The 21408-nt window shown below is 37.2% G+C and overlaps 1 protein-coding gene across 3 annotated transcripts in view; it reads left to right on the top strand.

Annotated features, from left to right (window-relative positions):
- Positions 1 to 21408, top strand: part of ZCCHC6 (zinc finger, CCHC domain containing 6) — a 37877-nt gene that overhangs the window by 3093 nt on the left and 13376 nt on the right. For all 3 annotated transcript variants that reach the window (XM_014936658.1, XM_014936640.1, XM_014936649.1), the window contains exons 2-17: positions 751 to 1271; positions 7663 to 7838; positions 8394 to 8510; positions 9516 to 9693; positions 10203 to 10291; positions 11314 to 11365; positions 13130 to 13199; positions 14073 to 14199; positions 14910 to 15029; positions 16025 to 16156; positions 16894 to 17074; positions 17441 to 18591; positions 18717 to 18867; positions 19633 to 19719; positions 20584 to 20684; positions 21215 to 21272. In XM_014936658.1, the coding sequence (XP_014792144.1) occupies positions 782 to 1271; positions 7663 to 7838; positions 8394 to 8510; positions 9516 to 9693; positions 10203 to 10291; positions 11314 to 11365; positions 13130 to 13199; positions 14073 to 14199; positions 14910 to 15029; positions 16025 to 16156; positions 16894 to 17074; positions 17441 to 18591; positions 18717 to 18867; positions 19633 to 19719; positions 20584 to 20684; positions 21215 to 21272 (3280 nt within the window). In that variant the 5' untranslated portion in view covers positions 751 to 781. The remainder of the gene's footprint in view (positions 1 to 750; positions 1272 to 7662; positions 7839 to 8393; positions 8511 to 9515; positions 9694 to 10202; positions 10292 to 11313; positions 11366 to 13129; positions 13200 to 14072; positions 14200 to 14909; positions 15030 to 16024; positions 16157 to 16893; positions 17075 to 17440; positions 18592 to 18716; positions 18868 to 19632; positions 19720 to 20583; positions 20685 to 21214; positions 21273 to 21408) is intronic.

The raw sequence follows: 21408 nt of genomic DNA, 5'->3' as shown, positions 1-21408 counted from the left end.
ACAGTTTTTCAGACAGAGCGGGGGGTGGGCGGGGGGGGGGGGGGGGGGGGGGGGGGGGGGGAAGCACAGAGGAGACTGAATTGGTAGCCCAGGTGTTTTACAGAAAACTGAAATAGTATGAAAAATGAGTGCTTCATACTGAGTAATGGGAAACCTAAGAATGCTGCCCTAGGTGAAATGTGCAGAGTGCACTGGGAGTGCAGCATAATTTCTTAATTGTTGTATCATATTTGCCTGATAGATTGCTTCAACTTCTACATCTCTGTCTTCTCTGATCACAGTTTTCATTCTTAACAAGGTGAACAGTGTCTACTGTGGGAGAAAGGGGAATATTCAGATGAAGTTGAGTGGCTTCCTTGTTATTGCCTTCTACATATTCTTCATGCTACAAAGTTTCTTCTGTCATTCTTTCAAAGCTTTCCTGTACTGAGATGAGACTCCTCTGTGGACTCTTAAAAGTAGTTATCTGTCCTAAAGGTGTCTAAACCTTCATGCCTGAAAAAGCTATAGGCTGTTTCTGCATTTTGTGAATCATCCATAGGCTTTAGACATTTTAAGAGAACAAACCTAGCTGAGTTTTGAACTGTCTTTGGTTTGGTTGGAGCAAATTTTGCTTTTCATCAAGACTTGCTCACTTTCATGGTATTACAGAGCCAGGGCTTTAATTGTTGAGATTTCTATAACAAATAGTAACTAGTGCTTATAGGTTGATTAATTTTAAAATACAACTTTTAACTTTTAAATTCCTAGGTGGGGATCACTAAATTGTACAGCAATAACCATGGGAGATGCTGCAAAACCTTGCTTTGCCAAACAAAATAAGGAACAGGAGATTTTTCATCCAGAAGAATTAAAGGGAAGTCCCTTACAGAAGGACTACCGAGTCATCGATGAATACAGAAATGGCCATAGCAATAAAATAGATACCAGCCTGCAAAAGAAAAAGGGAACACCAGGTGATTATGGAAACAGTCCCAGGCGAGGGCCACGTAGTGTTTTAAGTAGCCCAAATTTACTTAAAAACACAACTTACAGCCAAGGGTCAAAGTTAAATGATATCCAGAGAGACCAAATGAAGAAGCGGGATGACCACCGCAGTACTTCTGACAGCTGGAGAGAGTACAGATCTGTTGCCTGGATTCCTGTGCATAGCAGGACAAGAAAGGACTCTTTTCATGAGGCTGAAGGTGCTGGAAACAGAAATGTAAGACGACAACTTCAGGAAGACTTAATGAGTGAAGATGCGCCAGACATGCAGAAAGGAAGCTCTGGTAATCAGCATGTTTGATTTTATATAGCTATCCAGTAAAGTATCTTTCTCTGTGTGTTACTAAAAAGTACAATTTCAAGATTCACTGTTAAAGTGTAAAAACATTTTTGTTCTTTCCTATGTTGCAGACTAGTGACTGTGCTATACTGCAACACTTTAACACCTTGAACAAATTGTTACAGTGAATGGTACAGAGCATGTTGTCTTTGTAAGTTAGTTTATAAGTAGTATGAGTAAGCAGGTTGCAACATCTGTGTAGTGTCCCTGTTTTCAGTCTTCCAGGTGCAATTTGATTGAACCTGTCAAGGCTCATAAGTGATGTGTCATCTAAGTTGATAGAGGGTAAGATTTTGGAGTTACCAATGAGGTCTGTAACAACATACCGTAATGAAGGTTTGAAAACAATGTCTCATAGGTGTTCTAAGAACATAATACTGGCAACAGTAATACAGGAATAGCACAGAACTAATTTTCCATGCATATTGAACTTCTCTATGGGCAGTTGGTACTAATGAGAGTGCAAGTCCTAAGTACTGAAATGTGAGGGAGAAGAGTCTAGGGGAGGATAAAGTGGTCAATCAATAGCGTAAGATCTTCATTGAACGTGAGTACTAGAGGAAAGTATAAGTAGATAGAAGCAGGAAGAGGAAGTTTTAAAGGAGAGAATATAATTACATAAAATAAGAATGGCTTAAGGCACAGAGGAGGTGCTGATAACATGGAACCACTCCCTGTTAACAAGAAATCTGTCTTGTCTTAGTCAAGACTGGGGGCCAAATACAGTTGATCTGCCCTCTCAGCCCTCCAGCTGAGAAGGAAAGCCATTGCTGGCTGATACTAGGAAGTCCAGGAATTAAATATCCTTTCCCTTGACATTAGCTGTCACTTAAAATATAAACTGTGAGCAAGTGGCCAGCATCTCTCATTGTTAGAAGTAAGTAGCATACTTAAGCTCAACTTCAGATGAGGAGAGTGCAGAGTAGAATGTTTTGCAAGTTTGTGCTTGAATTTGCTGGGTCTAATGAACTTTTTTCTGTGAAACTTCAGGAACTCACTGAAGTAGATTTTTGGAACCACCAGCAATCATACCTGAGAATCTTAAAGGAGAAGCCGCTGCCCAGTCATTCACACACCATTCAAATAGTCGCATACACGCCACCCACGTCTTCGGGGTCCCTTTGCAGCAGGTGGCCCCAGTGGACCCTTTCAAATCTTCACATATACACACATACACCCCTGCACACTGTCTCTTAGGTGTTCTCCCTCCTTCTTTAGGTTCAGCCTGCAGCGGAATCTCGGGTGTCAGATTTTATAAAAATAATGTAATTGAAAAATACAGCAGCAAGGTCAGCGCAGGCTGGGTGCCTCCCGAAATGGAAGGGCTTCGAACAAAGAAATCCCTGAGCAATTATACCCTTGAAATCTATACACCTGCCCATCACACGCTGTTCACATGTCTCTTAGTCCAATGGTGATTTTTGGTCTGAGGTCTTCTAACACCTTATTTGATTCTTTATCTATGTCCAGGCAAGCAGGCTGTTGACTGCTCTTACCTTGTTGATTTGCAGTCTCTGCTGATGACTGTAGCCTCCTCGTCTTCTTTTCTTATACTAAAAGACTAAACACAGCACTGTACCAGCTGCTAGAAAAATTATTAGGAAAATTATTGCAACCTAAAAGCTTCAGCAAATAGAGCTACTTGTGCTACGTAAAGCTAAGCAAACAGCATAAATCACACTATATTATGACCTCAAGTAATTTATTCTAATTAAATTTTACTTTTTTAAGCCAAACAACTAATATCTCTGAACAGAGAACTTTTTCAGGAGAAGTGAGGTGCTGGCATATAAGAAAGGGCAAGTGTCTCTTAGAAGTGGAATTTCAAAAAATGGTTTTCAACTTTAGTCTTGGGAATCCATTCTGGAACAAAAAATAAAACGTGTGATAAGTATTTGAAAGCTAACAAAGGGATGAGTAGCAGTAAACATGGATTTGTCAAGAAGTTCCAATGCCAATTTGTCAAGTCCTTCCAATTTATTTCTTTAAAATAGTGATCAGTCCTCTGTGGATGTGGGAGAATCAGTTGGTAGATACTGCTAGTTCTAGCACTGTAGTACTTTTGACATCCTTGCGTGACAGTTCTATAAGTAAACGAGAGGAAAATTCCCTAGATGAAATTAATACAAGGCATTTGGAGAGCTAAGTAACTGTATTCGGAAAATACTTAACAAAGATTTTGTCTAAATGATAGGAAGCATTGAGCAAGCATCCACGAGGATTCTGTTCCATTCAATGTTTATTGTGCTAATCTGATGATGAATGAAGACAGCATGCTTATTAATTGTGTGCTTGTAAATTTTAATATGCTGTGAAACTGGTAGGAACTGAATATATAAAAGCAGGAAGGTGAATTGAGCTTTGCACAATTGGTGAAATTACCTACATCTAGGATGAAATACAAAAGACATGTGTAAATGCTACAGTTGAAGTAGAAATGTCAACTGTGCAAGTAAAAGAGGAAAAGTTATTATGAAGTAGTGGGTTGGTTTTTTTCAGAGAAGAATCTGAAATTGTAGTGAATCAGAAGGTGACAATGAATAGTCAATGTCATGGTGTAGTGAGGCATGAAAACAGACTCACAGTCTGAAGTACTCCTTTTTCTGTAAGTCTTTGGTAAACTTAGTTGCAGTACTCTTACCCAGTTTGGCACCCTACTTGAATGAATAAAATGGAAACAGTCCAAAGAATGCCAGGGCACATAGAAAACAGAAACTACACAAACTGTAAACAACCCCAGTCTTTCTGCAAAAGGAGAGGGTAGAGAGGCATGATAACATTCTTCAGCTGTCTAGAAAGGTATTTAAAAGCTGATATAGTAATCTGGTTTGCATATTTCCAGTAGATGGGACAGAAAGCAATGGCCTAAAATTGAGCAAGAAAAGTTCAGATGGGGGATAAACTGAAAGTTTCTAATGGTAAACCTGGGGAAGTACTGGAGAGGTTTTTCTGGATAGCTCATGGAGTATGTACCGAAGGCTTTTAAGAACAGGTTAGGTGAGCATAGCTTAGGATTGACAAAGTTAATTTCACAGAATCATCGTGGTTGGAAGGGACCTCTGAGATCATCGAGTCCAACCACAAAAAAAACCCAACAGCACCCCACCACATCACACCCACCCACAAACCAATAATCTCGGGCACTAGAGGATGCCCTGAAAAGCCATGTCTACACGTTTCTTAAATACCTCCAGGGATGGTGACTCCACCACCTCCCTGGGCAGGCTGTTCCAGTGCCTGACCACCCTCTCAGGAAAGTCATTCTTCCTAATATCTAATCTAAACCTTCCCTGCCGCAACTTTAGACCATCTCCTCTTGTCCTGTCATTATTCCCTTGGGAGAAGAGGCCAACCCCCATCTCTCTACAGCCTCTTTTCAGGTAGTTGTAGGCAGCAGTGAGGTCCCTCCTCAGCCTCTTCTTCTCCAAACTAAACATGCCCGGTTCCCTCAGCCTCTCCTCATATGACTTGTTCTCGAGACCCCTCACCAGCTTGGTGGCTCTCCTCTGGACACGCTCCAGCACTTCAATGTCCTTCCTGTAGTGAGGAGCCCAGAAATGAACACAGTACTTGAGGTGAGGCCTCACCAGTGCCGAGTACAGAGGCACCATCACTGCCCTTCTCCTGCTGGCCACACTATTCCTGATACAGGCCAGGATGCCGTTGGCCTTCTTGGCCACCTGGGCACACTGCTGGCTCATGTTAAGCCGGCTGTCCACCAACAGTTCGAGGTCTTTTTCTGCTGGGCAGCTCTCCAGCCACTCTTCCCCAAGCCTGTAGCGCTTGGGGTTGTTGTGACTGAAATGCAGGACCCGGCACTTGGCCTTGTTAAACCTCATCCCATTGGCCTTGGCCCATTGATCCAACCTGTCCAGGTCCCTCTGTAGAGCCTTCCGACCCTCAAGCAGATCAACACTCTCACCTAGTTTGGTGTCATTTACGAACTTACTGAGGGTGCACTCAATCCCCTTATCTAGATCATCATTAATTAAACAAGACTGGCCCCAAAACTGAGCCCTGGGGGACACCACTGGTGACCAATCGCCAACTGGATTTCACCCCATTAATCACAACTCTCTGGGCATGACCATCCAGCCAGTTTTTTACCCAGTGAAGGGTACACTTGTCTATGCCATGATTCACCAGTTTCTCCAGGAGAACGCTGTGGGGGATGGTGTCAAAGGCCTTACCAAAGTCCAGGTAGACAACGTCCACAGCCTTCCCCGCATCGAGAAGGTGGGTCACATGGTCATAGAAAGAGATCAAGTTGGTTAAGCAGGACCTCCCTTTCATAAACCCATGCTGGGTGGCCCTGATCCCTTGCCTGCCGTGCACTTTAAGTGAGCACTCTCCCAAGATGATCCTCTCCATGATCTTTCCCAGTACCAAGGTCAGGCTGACAGGCCTATAGTTTCCCGGATTTCATTTCATCCTGCTGTGAAGCACAGGCATGGCATAGCTCACTTCTGGAGGTCCTTTCAAAAGCCCTAATTCTTTGTCAAAGTAGCAAACAATTACTAAAAATACTTCTTTTAGCATTTCCTTTTACTTGAAATCTTTTCTGCAGTTGTCCTTTTCCTTTACGACTTCTTACTGCAGCTCATAAGGAAGTTTACTGAATCTCTGAGACACTGATTTTTTTTGCAGTAGCTTCAACTTTAACTTGTCTTTAGTACTTTGTTTCGTCATTAACCTATAATTAGATTGTCGCTACTGTAACTGCCAAATATTAGAAGTATTTATTTACTTCATAATTTTTTTAAATTACTTAGTGGTTACAGAAATAATTGGTAAGTAGGTAGTTGTCACATGCTTTTGTGCAAAGACATTCATTCAATACAAGTTTTTTCTCCAAGTTCTGTCTATACTGATCAGTAAAAATGTAGTTGAACAGCTATGGTAGGTCTTAGGAGTTTGAGCTGGAGAGTCAGTGTGGAAAATGGAAGGGATGTGTGAAGTGCAGAGACTCAAACTTCCGTTTCTGCTCCTTGGAGCTTTATTTGGAGTACTCTCCCTGCAGCCTGGTAAGCCTTAGTTCTGTTTATTTCAGCATAAATATGGGATGATACTGAAAGAAATGGTATTGCCATTCTTGTTCTGGTCCTCATTACAACACTAGCACATCCATGTTGCTTAGGAAACAACCAGGTTCTTTCCCTTTTGCCAATTGTTAGAGGCAAAAATTGTGATTGTAGGAAAGGAACTTTGTAAGCATATTTGGTAGAGCAGTTGTGTTTTATCTTTTCATTTGTAATAATTATTAAAAAGAAAACAACCTCATGCTATGATAAGGGTTTTGGAGTCTAAGGAAGTGGCATAAACTTTCTCAGAAGCAGTGAAATTTAGAAATACCATGCATCTGAACATCCTGTACAGCTGTTCAAGTGAAAGGTAAGATGCAGTCTGAAGTCACATGTGGAAATGTGGTCTGTGTATATTCATTCCTGAGGTGATTTTTACAGGTATTCTTTGGACCAGAGGCAATTCCTGCTTCAAAATGATGTCAAAGCTTGCTTAAAAGTGGCATTTATTTTACTTTGTTCCAGAACTTTTGCTGTAAACATAACAAACTTTCTAAGCATGTTTCTTCTGCCGGTTCTATAGCTTTATTAAGCAATGTATGCAAATACTTAGCAAGTTCATTTATTGATTTAAGTAGCTAGTAGGAGTTATTTATTAATTTTTTTTTCACTTGTCTATTTAATAGTGTGAAGGGTATACCGATCCGTTTGCCAGTTTAACTGAAAGGCAAGTGGCATTAGCAGGCAGTTACTACGGGTGATAATAAATTATTGTATGTCAGCTAAGCCATGGCGGTGCTATATCATAGTGCTGTTAGCTCTTACAAATCATTCAGATTGGCCTATGCTCACTAATTTTGTGATACTCGTAGTGGTCTATGGGTCAGTTCACTTTCTAGCTTGTTCATCTCCCTAAGACTGCCTAGGCATCCTGAAATGTTTGGATTTATTCTACCTTTTCATCATAATGACAACAGGTATGTCTGAACTATGCAGTAAAATCTGTTGTATTCAATATTGGTTTTTTGCCAGTTTTAACAAAGCTATCTAATTAAGGTCGGTGACTTGAATGGGAGAAATCAGTGGGTTTTAGTAGTTCAGTACAAAGGTACTATAGATTATGATATAAATATAGAATCTTGCTATTATCAAACTTGCACAGAACAGATTATGAAACCATGCAGGGTAGATGATTTGTATCTTATTTTACTCACGCATAAGTAGAATGGTAATTAAAGAAAAAAAAGCACAAACAAAATGCTCTGTAGCACTCTGAAGTTATTTGACATATTTGCTTTCATAACTCTTTATAAGAAATGAAGAAGCTTAGGAAACAAAGAAGATCAAGAAGAACGAGACAAGATGAGTATGATCAAGATGAAGTGGATGGTCCGGTCATAGATGAATCTGTGCTGTCAGCAAAAGAACTTCTAGGGTTGCAGCAAGCTGAAGAACGACTGAAGCGAGACTGCATTTATAGACTGAAGAAGGTGCCACTGTCTTTACTTGTACAGTCCTCTCTTATTTTCCTGTCTGTAAATACAATATAGAGGGTACACTTCTAGCAATTTCTCTGACTGTGATGGAAAAGTCTAGTTATAGAATCGATGTAATGTACAAAATGGGTGCTGTTAATGAATTGTCAAGAGAAGGCAGGTTATTCTTTGTTTTTTTACTATAATAAGTCTTGGTTTGGCAGCAAGTTTAGCACAAAAAATGGCTGCTCCTTTACTTCATGAATTAACATATCACTGGATGCTGGGGCAGTGAACTGAAAAGTTTTATTCTATGTTTATTTAGTTAATATATTCTTCCATGGGCATTGGGTGTTTTCCATTGTAAAAGACAAGGTGTTGAGCTTGATTGACCCAGTATCACTATTCTGCTGGCATCATTTTTGATATGTAAACTTAAAGATGGAGTTAGGAAAGCTAAAGTGAGTATTTCTGGATTTCAAAGTTAGTCATTCAGCTTAGCAAGTGTTTTGAATGAAATGAAGGTGCTATCTTTCTATGTTTTAGGGGTTTTTACTGTCTTTATTTTAGCAACCTCGAAGCTACCCATCAGCAAAATATACCTGCAAATTGTGTGACGTTTTGATTGAGTCAGTGCCTTTTGCTCATAAGCATATTAAAGAGAAAAGACACAAGAAGAGCCTCAAGGTGAGTTAAGGACAAGAAAAAGTATAAAATGCAGATTTATGAAACTGTCCTTACCCTACTAATGACAATGAAACTGTACTGCTTCTAGATCATTCCACATTTATTTTTTTACTGTGTTTGAATCTTAAAAACTATTATTTAGTCATATTGATAAAAAGAGTAAACTTGGGACCTGGACTTTGCTTCTGCTCCCAGCTTTGGAATTTAATTTGTACTTTTTCATGCCTATTGTTATTAAAAGAAGTCCTCATTTAAAGTATGACTCAGTAATATTTTGTTGCTGGTAATTGAAGTATAATAAAGGATGCTATACCAACTGACTCTCCTGTTTTGCTGTTTTATAATTCTTCTTGTAGATGAGTTAAGTGTATTCTTCTTGATATATATTTCATTTGCATATTTCAACATTGAAGAGTTTTGATCAGTTCAAGGGCAATGAGGAGTAGCAATAAGCACATACAGTTGGTATGGCAGAATTAGAAATTACAACCTGTAGGTCAGGGTGAATATTTCAGTTCAGAAATACTGTAAAAATTAAGAATTGTGGGGTATTACAGACCTCTTTATATGTAAAGGAAAAAGGTTTGGTTTGAACATAAACATCAAAATAACTTACAGGAAAACCTTGATTTTACTTTTTTTAATATTTTCTTTTCCTTCTACTTTCTCAGCTTGCAGTAGACAAAACTCCCATGCATGTTTTCTATTTCTTCCTCTTTAACTGCTACCCTTTCCCACTTCACAGGTGATGAAAAAGTTGCTAACTTTTTAATTTAATATTCCAAATACATGTATATATACCTCAGCATATTACTGAAGCCTCCTGGAATATCTAATTCTTCATTCCTGTCACCGTTTCGCTCCTGATGTTCTTGCTTCCGGTTACCTCCATTATTTGGAAGACGTGTGGTGGTGTTACTTGGGATGAATTGCAAGCATTCATTCTAGCACATTAAGGAACTCAAAAAAAAAATCATTAAAACATGAGTCTTATTATCTTTAAAGGAAAAGCAAGAAGAACAGCTGCTGACCGCTCTGCCTCCTCCAACGCCTTCCCAGATACAAGCTATTGGCGTTGCTATTGAAAATGTAGTGCAGGAGTTTGGCTTAAATAGTGAAGATCTAGAAGAAAGGCTCAACATTAAAAATGTGATGGAAAGCTTACTGCGTCAAAAATTGCCAGGTATTATTTGCAATATGTTTTAAATGCTAGATATACCAACTTTAAAAGAAAAAAAAAAACCAAACAAAAACCCAAACAAACAAAAACTAAAACCCATAACCAAAACAAAACGGATAACTCATAACAGCTCATAAAGTGAAAACTTAATTAAAAGTTTGGCTAGCTAAATTCTAAAACAGTATATTTAGTTGCTAGTCTGTTGATGACATGATGTGAAAATATAACCCTGAATTAAGTTACAATGTTGCTTATGACCCAAACAGACCAGTAGTAAAAAGTGAAAATGAACAGGATGTGCAGAGCATTTGACCTTCATGGTAAGTTTTTATGAGCAGCAGCCTGGAAAGCAGGAGTTACTAACACAGCTCTGTGCTGTTGGAAGACCCTCATTTATTTCCTGTAGTTATCAAAACTAGATGTAGGTTTCAGTTATACTGTCAATGCTGTAAAGAAGCTACAGACTTGGAATTAGGTATAGAGTAAATGCAATATTGTTCTTTTTGTTGCAGAGTGCTCATTAAGATTGTATGGCTCCTCATATAGCAGATTTGGTTTCAAAACTTCAGACATAAACATAGATATCCAGTTTCCTGCCAGTGTAAGTAAGACCATGTTATTAAGAATGTCTCAGTGGTTTTGAATGTTTACACTTTTATGTGGATTGTAGTTTAAATATAACTTAGTGTGGTAGTAGCACTTTTTATGAAAATGCATTGGGTAAAATAGCGGTCACATTAAAATGGTCTTAAAATAGCATTTCTTGCCTCACCTCAGTAATGGTGAGGCAGTATAATACAACTTTTGTTTTATTGGATCTTCCTTCTGAAAATCTGAAAACACTTAAAATGTCTGTACTCCATACAGTCCTGTGAGATGGATCATTATTTATCTTCTCTTACAGCTGGATTAAATGGCACTTCCGTGATTTTATTTCTGTATGCTCATCGGAGTTTTTGATTGCTAGGTTATTTTTAAGCTGTGAAGCCATCTTATGTCATTATATGTAGAGTAATTTAAAGTCTTGATTTGTCATGCTAGTTGTTTTTATACATCTTTGTGCTTGAACGTTGAAAAAGACTGTGGAAAGCTTTTCATTTCATATTTAAACTTATCCCTGCTGTAGTTGATTTGACAGTCTCATAGTTAAAATTTAGCATTTTCTCTAGGAAACAAAGATGGAAATGTTGTACAGAAAAAGATCCAAGTTCATAAAGCACATATAATTTTAAAAAATCCTGTGATTCCAATCTTTGACGGCAGATAGATCCACTATGTCAGAAGGCAATTATATTTAAGCACATTGAAGTAGTGTTTGTGTTGATTTTTTTTTACACAACCAAGTCTTTGGTAGAGGTTAAAATAGCTTGTCTTACAATTACTCCGTGATTTGGGGTGGTTTTTCTTCAAAATAAGAGGAGTTTATGTTCCTTTTGATACAATTTAGCAGTAGCCGAGGATTAAGAGAATTTTTTTCTCAGTTGCTGTTCTGTTACCTTCTTGCCACCCTCTCTGGAGGAAAAACAGAAGGGGCTTAGGAGGAATGTTTTAAATTTTTTTTTGAGTTGTGGGAAATCACCTTTTTTATAGCTATGTAAATAGCTTTGTTACTTTTATTGACAGATGGCTCAACCAGATGTTCTCTTACTTGTGCAAGAAAGTCTCCAGAACAGTGGTAAGAAAAAATTGCTGCCTTCATAATTCTGTTAAACTGTTACTGATTAGTATTGTTGCATTCCACCTCTGTTGAACAGGTAAACTATGTGCTATTCTGTTTTTTTAGGAAGATGTGAGACTGAAAAATACTGCTGGAAATAATGGATTGGCAGAACTAACTTTAGAACTAACTGTAGCTTGGTATTCAGTTTATGATGACTGAAGTCTTGTTATTTATGTCGATATGAGAAATTCCTAGTTGGAGATTTTCTTCTTCATTATAAGAGAAGGTGTCATTAAAGTAGACTGTGCTGCCTTTCTTTCCCGACTGTTCTATTAGCTGTGAATAGTACAAAAGGTAGCCTAAGCTCTCGTGACACATCATCAGAAACTTAGTAATGTAGTTTCTTATTGTAGTCTCTTTTCCTATAATTATGCACACATGCCTGCTAACACAGTAAGGCCGTGTACAAATGACTGCATACAGACAGATTTGTTTTTTCAGGTAATGAATACAGCTTTATGCACTAATACAGGCAAGTGAAGTCTAAGATCTTAAAAAAATGCACTTAGTTAAACCAAACCAAGTGTATGCAGGCTAAAAATGAAAAAATGGCAAAGAAACTCAGTCCTTTTAAATGCAGGTTGCAAAAAGTAGCTTTACTGCTTTCTTGCCTCACTTTAGGTCCACAGTTGGGAAATTAGACCATATGGTTCCAAACATGTATATTAAACATGCACATATTTACTGACCTATTTTTTTCTCATTGCCACCCCCACTCCCATTGTATGTGCATTCTTCTTGTCTGGTCAAATAACCATTACAGTCTTTGAGAATGGTGTTATTATTCAGCCCAGATCCCATAGGAAGTTGGCATCTCCAATGCGTTTTGAAAGCAAGCTATATTTGCATTAACATCTTGTGCAAAGCCTTTTTCTAAGAGTCAGAAGATACATTAGGCATTGGAAGTACCCCAATTGCAAAAGTAAGGTGTTTTTCAAAGAAGGCAGGTGTCCAAATGGCTGGGTAACATCACAGAAACCTTGTTATTTCAGAATTTTTGAGTTGGGTGTCTAAATTTGTTTCATAGTTTCCTCTCTACCTGGCCCAGTGAAACAATGAGGCATCAAAAAGAAGCCCAGTTTGGCTCAGTAAACTCCCACTAAGAGGACTGCAGTGGCATCTGTACCTTTTCAGTGTTAAGACAAAAATATAGCTGAATTGTATTTGGAAACCTGTATAAAGAATAAGATGGAAAAAACAAACAGTTAAACATCGCAAGAAGACATTACATTTTGTCAATCAGCCTGTTCTAGACTTATATTTCTAGATTACCAGGGAAAGTAAACTTGGATATTTTCTTTCTGTCTAGTATACTGACATAATGCTCCGGTTTTTTTTTTCATCTTTCAGACTAATATTGTTTTATAGACGTTACTGGTCTCTCTGTATGCCTGGATTGCTGAAGCCAGCACTTAACCAAAATATACCTAGTTAATTATACCTGCTGTGTAGATGAATTTTGAGAAGTACTTTTTTTTCTGAGAATTTTCTTACCCATGCTTATCATATAGACCATACTCTTCCCATCAGATATGGAAAAAATTGCTTTAAAAAGTGACAGGATTTTACTATCAGATACACTCAATTATTTCTTTCAAAATTAGTACTTCGATTAAGAAGTTAAGGTTCTAGCTGTACTCCTTTAGTGCATCCAGTTCAACATATATTTTGGCAATACCATGCTTAATGTGGTTTCTTCTTTTTCTTTCTCCCACCTAGAGTCTTTTACGGAAGTTGATGCTGATTTCCATGCTAGAATACCAGTGGTGGTGTGCAGAGAAAAGCAAAGGTCTCAGTTGTCACTTTGTGTGTTCTAATAGTATATAGCAGTGTAAATTATATGTACCAACATCTGAAAAATGACGTTTCTGTACTAAATTATTACAGTTCCATGGATCTTGAAACACAAACTAACACTCATGGGCAAGTCATTCCTAGCCTAGCATAAGAGGGTAAGGGTTGTTCTGTCCTCAGCTGTGTATTTCCCAATCCCTTCAACCATTATGGCTTCCAGCATGTACCCTTGCCCTTCCATTTGGGATAACTGCTTAAGCAGAGACTTTCCTTCCTTATGGGTAATGTAGATGCCATATTGAAATTATGGATTTCTACAAGGGCAAGATCAGCTTACTTAGCTTCGCTAATATTTTGAGAACAAGTGAAAGACATTTTATTTTGCCCATTTAATGGATATCACTTAAGATTCATGAAACATTCTATAAACAGCTATCGATATAGAAATGTTACCAGTTATTTTCTGCTACCTTGATCTTTCACTGGTAAAAATATTTCTTGTTCTACAGAAACAGCATAGAACCTGTTTTCTGGTGGGTGTGGTATGGGAAGATGGTTTTGATTCATGAAGGAAATCAGTACTGTAACTGTTTTGTAGTTCAGTGAATTAATGTCATTAGAAACAAATACTTAAGCTTGAACTGTATTTGAAAACACTTTTACAGAAAAAAGTTATAATGCATATATTGTCAACCTAACCATCAATCAAATTGGTTTTTCATGCATCTTTTAAAGTAGACATAGTGTCTTTGAGAGGCTGCCAAGTCTTTCCTTACAGCCTTTTGCTGTTTTGTGAGATGTTATCTGACCTATGGCTTTTCTTACAAAACCTCCAAGACCTTTTACTTTGTTTCTTTTTGGGTTTTAGTGGCCTTATTTGTAAAGTGAGTGCAGGGAATGAGAATGCTTGTCTGACAACAAACCATTTGGCTACACTTGGAAAACTGGAACCTACTGTAGTACCTTTAGTGATTGCCTTCAGGTATTGGGCAAAGGTAGGAGTCATTTGTTTTCCCCCATCTATGAATAAATATTGAATAAACATTGATATCGTGCTAGTAAGACTGTAGGTATGGTTTAGAAAAGTTGTTGAGACTGTCTTTAGAAAAAGAGTTGGAAAAAGGATATTTAAATTTTTTATAAATTGTAAATTTTATACAATAAAAGTGGAATTTTAAGCTTCAGCCAGTGGCATGCAGACTGTAAGTATTCTCCTCTGTTACCAAACAAGTCAGAGGAATATACATGAAATAGAATTACCAGTTTCCCATAAGCTTAATCCATCATGAAAAAACTGAAAGGAAAAAGCTGCTTGTTTCCATATGTAGATGAAAACTTTCTTGTGAATTTAAAGAACTTATTCCAACACTTTGTGTGCCTGCAATTAAAATATGATTTGTGAAAAAGCTTGAAAAACTTTTGACTTGTGCTATAGCTACATAAAATGAGTCATCATTTTTGCAAAGGTGCTGTACGCTGACTGTTTTGCCAGTCTGCATCCATGGCTCTCACACTGAAAGTACTGTGTTAATAATGTGACTCCAGTAAATACACAGGCCTTGAGAACAAAATCCAACTCGTAAGAGGTCAAATATGGCTAAGTTTCTGTCAGTAATTAATGTGGTTGACCTCTGAACAGTAATTAAAAGAATATATTTCACGTTATCACTTGAAACCTTAATAACTGCAGAATTTATTTTTACAGTTGTGCTGTGTTGATCGTCCTGAAGAGGGAGGCTTGTCACCATATGTGTTCGCTTTAATGGTTATTTTCTTTCTACAACAGAGGAAAGAGCCTTTTCTACCTGTCTATTTGGGATCATGGGTATGTGTATTAATACACTGGATAGTATGAATGAGAGGACCAACCCCTTGTGGTGGTGTGTAACCTGTCAGCTTTGTGCTATTCTGAGCAAGCCACAAGCCAGCCGTTTCTGCAGGAATTCAGAAAGAATGTGAATTCAGCCAAACTATATCTAACCTTTGTATGCTTGGCTGTAAGGATGCAAATCACAATCCTAGTCACTGAATTTAGTGCTCTGTTGCCCCTTTTGTGAATAAGGAGAACTGGGCATTGACTAATGCACTTCATAACAGTCTACTTCCTTATTTATTTAGCCTTTCTTCCAGACTCTTGAGAACTCTGAATTTTTGTAGCTACATAAAAAAAAAATGTCTTGCTTTTTGACATCTAATTTTTCAAAATGTAGACCACAGCTGGGGAGCACACTGGTGTGATATCTGCCCAAAGGATCACACTAGAGGTTTAAAGCATGTATTTCTTGGGTTTAGAATCTGAAATGCATCTTAATATCAGGAGTTGTATGTAGGACACATCCAATATCCAGCTCTCTAGGACACCATTCAGTTGTTACATTTATGGCACCCATTTTTCTTCTTATAATCAGCATATTTAGTGTGCATGTTCCTATAACCAATTACATGGGCCATGTAGTTAATAATTTCCTTCAGTACACAACTGACTCATTCCCAAAGCCTCTCCACTGTCTGTGCTGAATGAGAGAAACATGCAATAATACATGGCTGTATAACTAAAAAATACATATTTATGCTTGTATCATGCAAAGACAAGCTTCTGTGATGTGTATACCCTTCCAAAAGCACTGACCTCTTGAGACCTTTTTGCAGAGAAGTATAGGGAGAACAGATAAGCAGATTGGAGCATATTCTAGGCCTGGAACAGCTATTTTTCAACTTTGTTCTGTTTTAATTTGGCTTACTACCCATGGTAGACAGGGGGAGTAAGATTTAAAGTTCAGGTGATATTTAGCTGTATGTTTCTTTATCTGTTTCCTTTAGATTGGAGGATTCTCATTAAACAAATTAACTCATTTCCATCTGAAAGAAATTGAGAATGATGCTGTGGTTTGGGAGCATAACCCCATTGATGATTCCGACTTGCCACAAGAAACTTCCCCTAGAAGGGGCAAGGTCTGAACTATTTAATTTACTTCTGTAGTAGTCTAGTAGTCATTGCTGTTCTTGAAAAAAAGAACCCTCTTCTATTTTTGTTTTGTGTTTATGTTGCAAAACCATGAGCTGAACTAAAAGATGGTACAATTGCTTGGTTCAGGGCTTTCTGTGCTTACCTCTAGGTGCTAAGAAGCTAGCAGGAAACTAGGTGTTATTTCAAACTCTTTGGTAAAATCCAGGGTTTTAATCTGTCAGGGGAGAATACAGTTTATAGAGTTGACGCAATTAGGTTAAGCATCTGAAAAATATTTGGCTTTAAACTATTCTTACAAATTACTTATTAAATAACAACATTGCAAGAAATAGTGTCACTGTATGACTGCATGTTATGACAGTTAACAATACAGCTTAGGCTTTACTAAAAAATAGGGTATATAATCTATTCGGTCCACTTAGGTTAGATCTGATATTTTCTTGGAAATCTATGAACTATGGCATAAACACTTAAATAAGCAATTGCTGTTTGTCATTGATGCTATTCTTTACCATTGCTGCAGTCTTTCATTTGTAAGTTTTATAATCTGAGTTTATACTATCTCTTCCATCTTTTTATTTGCAGTTTTTATTACAATTGCAGGACTATAGAAGCCACTGTACATTTTGTAATATTACATTACAGATTAAATACAAGGAGGTGTAACAGCTAAACACCTGTGCATTAAATATTATTTAAGTTTTTCTTCTGTAATTTACAGGTTCCCTTAGTATTTGATTCAGGACAGCAGCGTTCAGTACCTGCTGGTCAGCTCTGGGTAGAACTGCTTCGTTTCTATGCCTTGGAGTTCAATATGGCTGATTTGGTTATTAGCATACGACTCAAAGAAGCAGTGTCTCGCGAATCAAAGGACTGGCCTAAAAAGCGCATTGCTGTGGAAGGTATATGTACCAACAAACTTCAAAGAACCAAACTTTAATTTTCCAGGGTGCTGTCTTGGCTATTGACATAGTGGGTAATAACTTAGAATTTTTCAATACTGGACTGTGATTCCCCATAATGCAGTAGAATATGTTTTGAAAAAAATCAATTTATTTAATATGTTTCTTGGGTATTTTTTTCAACATTATCAACAGTAATTAAGTGAACCTAAAAATTGTCTTCAGCACAACTCATAGATCTGTGTCCTTAAACAATGTTTTAGAGTAACTAGCAGTACTATATTCAAATTTTGTAAGGATAGAAGTGTATTCTTTTTTTTTTCCAAAAGTTAACTCCCGCACTGCTTCCTCACTTCTTTTTACTAGACCCATATTCAGTCAAAAGGAATGTGGCAAGAACTCTGAACAGTCAGCTAGTGTATGAGTATATTCTTCACTGCTTGAGAGCAACTTACAAGTATTTTGCATTGCGTCACAAAAAAAATGCAAAATTCAGCAAAAAATCCTCCGCAAATACCAATGAAGAGAAATCCCAAATGCTGGACCATGGAAAAGATGCTATGGAGCATGAAAATTCTCAGTTGCAAAATTTGGATGGTAGAACAAACACAGCAGTAGTGGAAGATTATGTAATGGAGACTACAGGTACGCCCCAGGCACATGGAGTTGATCCCTCAAAACTGTGTGATGGCTCAGAAAGCTTCACAGAAGAGGTGGCTGATGATATCAGTCATTTGGGAATTGCCCATGAAGATTCAGACTGTATAATTGAGGAAGTTATTTCTGGGGATAATGAGGACTTTAAACCGAGCTGTGAAGAGACAGAGAGTGGAAATGAAGACGAAGAAGAGGAGGAAGAGGAAGAACACGAACAACATGAGCAACAAAAAAGGTGGAATAATATCTTGACTACTGAACAGGGAATAGATGAAGACAGTGATAGTGGAGATCTCCCTGTTACAGTGAATGAGCATGATATAGAGACATGTAGTACTTCAGACTTAGAAGGTTTTCAAAACGCTGCACTTACAGAGAGTGATGAGTTTGGCTTAGAGTGCAGTGGTATAATGGATGATAAGATTAACATCGATGAGGAGAGCACTGAGGGTACTGATGAACTGGATGAATCCCCCCAAAAATTCCTATGTTCAGCACAGAGTCAAATATCCCAAATGATTAATTCAGATGATGAGGAGGAAGTGGAGGAAGAAACAAGTCTTCTAAACCAGAGGGAGTGTGGTGTTATCATAAGACCTGGAGATGAACTAGATAACACATACACGGGATCTGGAGACGATGATGCACTGTCAGAGGAAGAAGATGATTTTTCCATCCCCAATAAATATAATAAGAACAAACATTTTGAAGAAAATGTTGATGCATCTCTGAGGATCAATTTGAGTCAAGAGGATCTTACTGAGAAGGGAAGTCTTTTTGAAGAGAACACAGCAACAGAACAGTGTTTAGAAACAGAACTTTTTTATGAATTCAGTCAATCAGCTTTTACAAGGGGCAAGGTAAGCAAGTTGTATCAGAACATAAACATATTGCTTATGTTCTAATATCAGTTATATGAAAGTGTTGCTCAAATTCATTCAAGTATAAAACTTTTTAAAACAAATCTTGCTTTCTATTCATGCAGTCTCCTACGGTAGTGTGTAGCTTGTGCAAACGGGAAGGCCATTTAAAGAGAGATTGTCCAGAAGACTTCAAGAAAATTGAGCTTGATCCACTGCCAGCGCTAACACCCAAATTTTCAGTTATTCTAGATCAAGTTTGTGTCCAATGTTACCGTAAGTTTTTTCCTTTGAATATTGTTGTGCTATAGAAAAAGAATTGCAAAAAAATAATGAAATAACCACAGGCTAATAGTGTTATAAAGGGGGCTGGTTTATTTGAATCTTGGACTCAATGATCTGAAAGATCTGTTCCAACCTAGATAATTCTATGATTCTGTGATTTGCTTCACTGCATCCAACTCTTAGATACAAATCCTAGAATTGTAAGGGCTTTAATAGGACTACTGAGTAGTGTGTATCTAGAGAAATACAAAATGTTTAGACTTATCTCTTATGCATTGGCTGTCTGATTACTCATTTAGGCATCTCAATATAGTTTCTAAAAGTTTAAGTTTAGGTAGATTTTTTGACTGATGCTTTTACGTTTCTGTCTACATTGAATTTCATTACTGTTCCTTAACTTGTGGTTTCTAGTAAACAAAGACTTCAGTGTTCTAGAAAAAATGGAGTCAAAATACTGTTTTGTAACACTTCTCCACTTTTGTTCTTTTCAGAGTGACCCAACTTTCCTCCTTTCTCTCTCGCCATTTCTGACCAGACAAAATGCATTATTTGTCTAATTAATGTTTTTCTTTGAACAGGTATTTCTCTTCTACTTCATCCTTGCTTTTTTTCCTTCACATGTGAATCTTCTCCTGCTTTTTTTTTCTCCCCTTCCCCTGCTATAAACCCCTAACTTTTTTCATTTGAATCTTTGCTGTTGACTCTTTCTACAGATCAGTTTGTCTAAATTATTGTCTTTTTTTTTTTTTTCCCAAGATGATTTTGCTCCAAATATTGTAGAGGATCAGGCTCGGGAACATATAAGAGAAAATTTAGAAAACTTCATTAGACAGGATTTCCCAGGTAATTAGGCAGTTGTAGCTTTATATTTATACTTTGGTTTGTTCATACTTGAATGTTTTCCAAGAAAACATACATCAGCATAATAAAGACTTAAGTTTTGAACATTTAACCTATATTGTTGCTCAGCATTGCTGTACCTCATTACATTAATTTCTGTTTTAAAACTTTCAAGGCTTTGGTTTAAGTCTTTTTTGATTTAGTCATATATGTAACACATTAGTAGGAAGGAACAAAGGCAAGTTAAGCAGAAAACAATGAAAGCAGTAGTGGATCAGTTTGTTATCAGTTGTTATTTTAGAATTATTAATTGGGCTACTTGTTGTATCTGCTCTTACAAACAACAAGCATTTTGTAGTCCTTCCTACTGAAACTTACTGGTTTTGGAATATTTTAAAATACAGGTACAGCATCTGACCTATCCATGGAATTTTGTTTGTTTGTTTCTGGAGTTCTTACCTCTAATACCTTGGCTTTGGTTCATAGTCTTAAAATTAGCAAAAGACTTTTTGGTGGAGCCTGGTATGTGACTTATGTCCCCTATTGTGAAAATCTCTGTAGAGAGCAGTCTTAATTTTTTTTTTTTTTAATCAGATTTCAGCTCAGAATGTATGCTGATGATTTAATTATTGGAAAAACTAACTTGTATCTGGATCTATTAGACTGCTCGTTTGAATCAATAAGAGAGATTCTTTTATTGATGATGAGGATTATTAGCAAAGTTGATAAGTAAATAAGTTTTGATGTACCGTAGAAGGATAGTAATGTTTTCATGCCTTTTATTAAAAGACATGTAGTGGTTTGAAGCTATATGCAACTTGAGATTCTGTGTCTCTATGTGGTTATAACCTATCACATCTCTTGCAGGAACCAAGCTGAATTTGTTTGGCTCCTCAAAAAATGGCTTTGGCTTCAAACAAAGTGACCTTGATATCTGTATGACTGTGGATGGGCTGGAAACTGCTGAGGTACTTTGAGGTTTTTTTTTTTTTTGCTTTTAGGAAATGCAAAATTTTATGGCTATATTGTGTATATGGTGTAACAAAATTATTATTTCATGAAAGCTTTTCAGATTAGAATAAAACACGAATAGGTGCTGCAAAGGCAGATTATTTGGGGTTTTGCTGTTGGTCTAGCCATGAGTTTAAGAACTACTCTCGGTAGTAGTTTTCCACTAATTCTGCACTACCATTACTTCTGGAATTAGCTGTGCAGATAAATAACATGCTTTGTATCATAAACAACCAGGAATGGGAAACAGTGGAACAGGACATCAAACTCCTTTCATGACTAATACAAACATTTTTAAAGCCTATGTTAATATACTATCTAGTGTTGATTTCACACGTGCTATTTTGAAACAATTTCTGGTATTTACATAGTTCTGTATCATATGAAACTCAATTACACAGCTTTAAGCATAATGTCAAGTAATAAAAAGTTTGCCTAAGATACTTGTAGCAGATACACATTTCAACATTTTTTCTTAATGTCTTAGGGACTTGATTGCATCAGAATCATTGAGGATTTAGCAAAAGTTCTCAAGAAACAGTCAGGTAACTGTCCTAAAAATTAAAGGGAGAGGTTCTGTTTATGTGACTTGAGTTGCTGTTAGAATGTTCTGGGGCACGTTAGAATGTTCTGATAAGAAAATCATTAAAATAAAGCTGTATTCAAGAGCCTAATGTTAGT

This window comes from Calidris pugnax, unplaced genomic scaffold (genome assembly GCF_001431845.1).
Source record: "Calidris pugnax isolate Ruff unplaced genomic scaffold, ASM143184v1 scaffold2, whole genome shotgun sequence".
In the NCBI taxonomy this organism is placed as follows: Eukaryota; Metazoa; Chordata; class Aves; order Charadriiformes; family Scolopacidae; genus Calidris; species Calidris pugnax.
The sequence above is the reverse complement of the archived record's forward strand: the minus strand, read 5'-3'. Positions and strand labels throughout refer to the sequence as shown.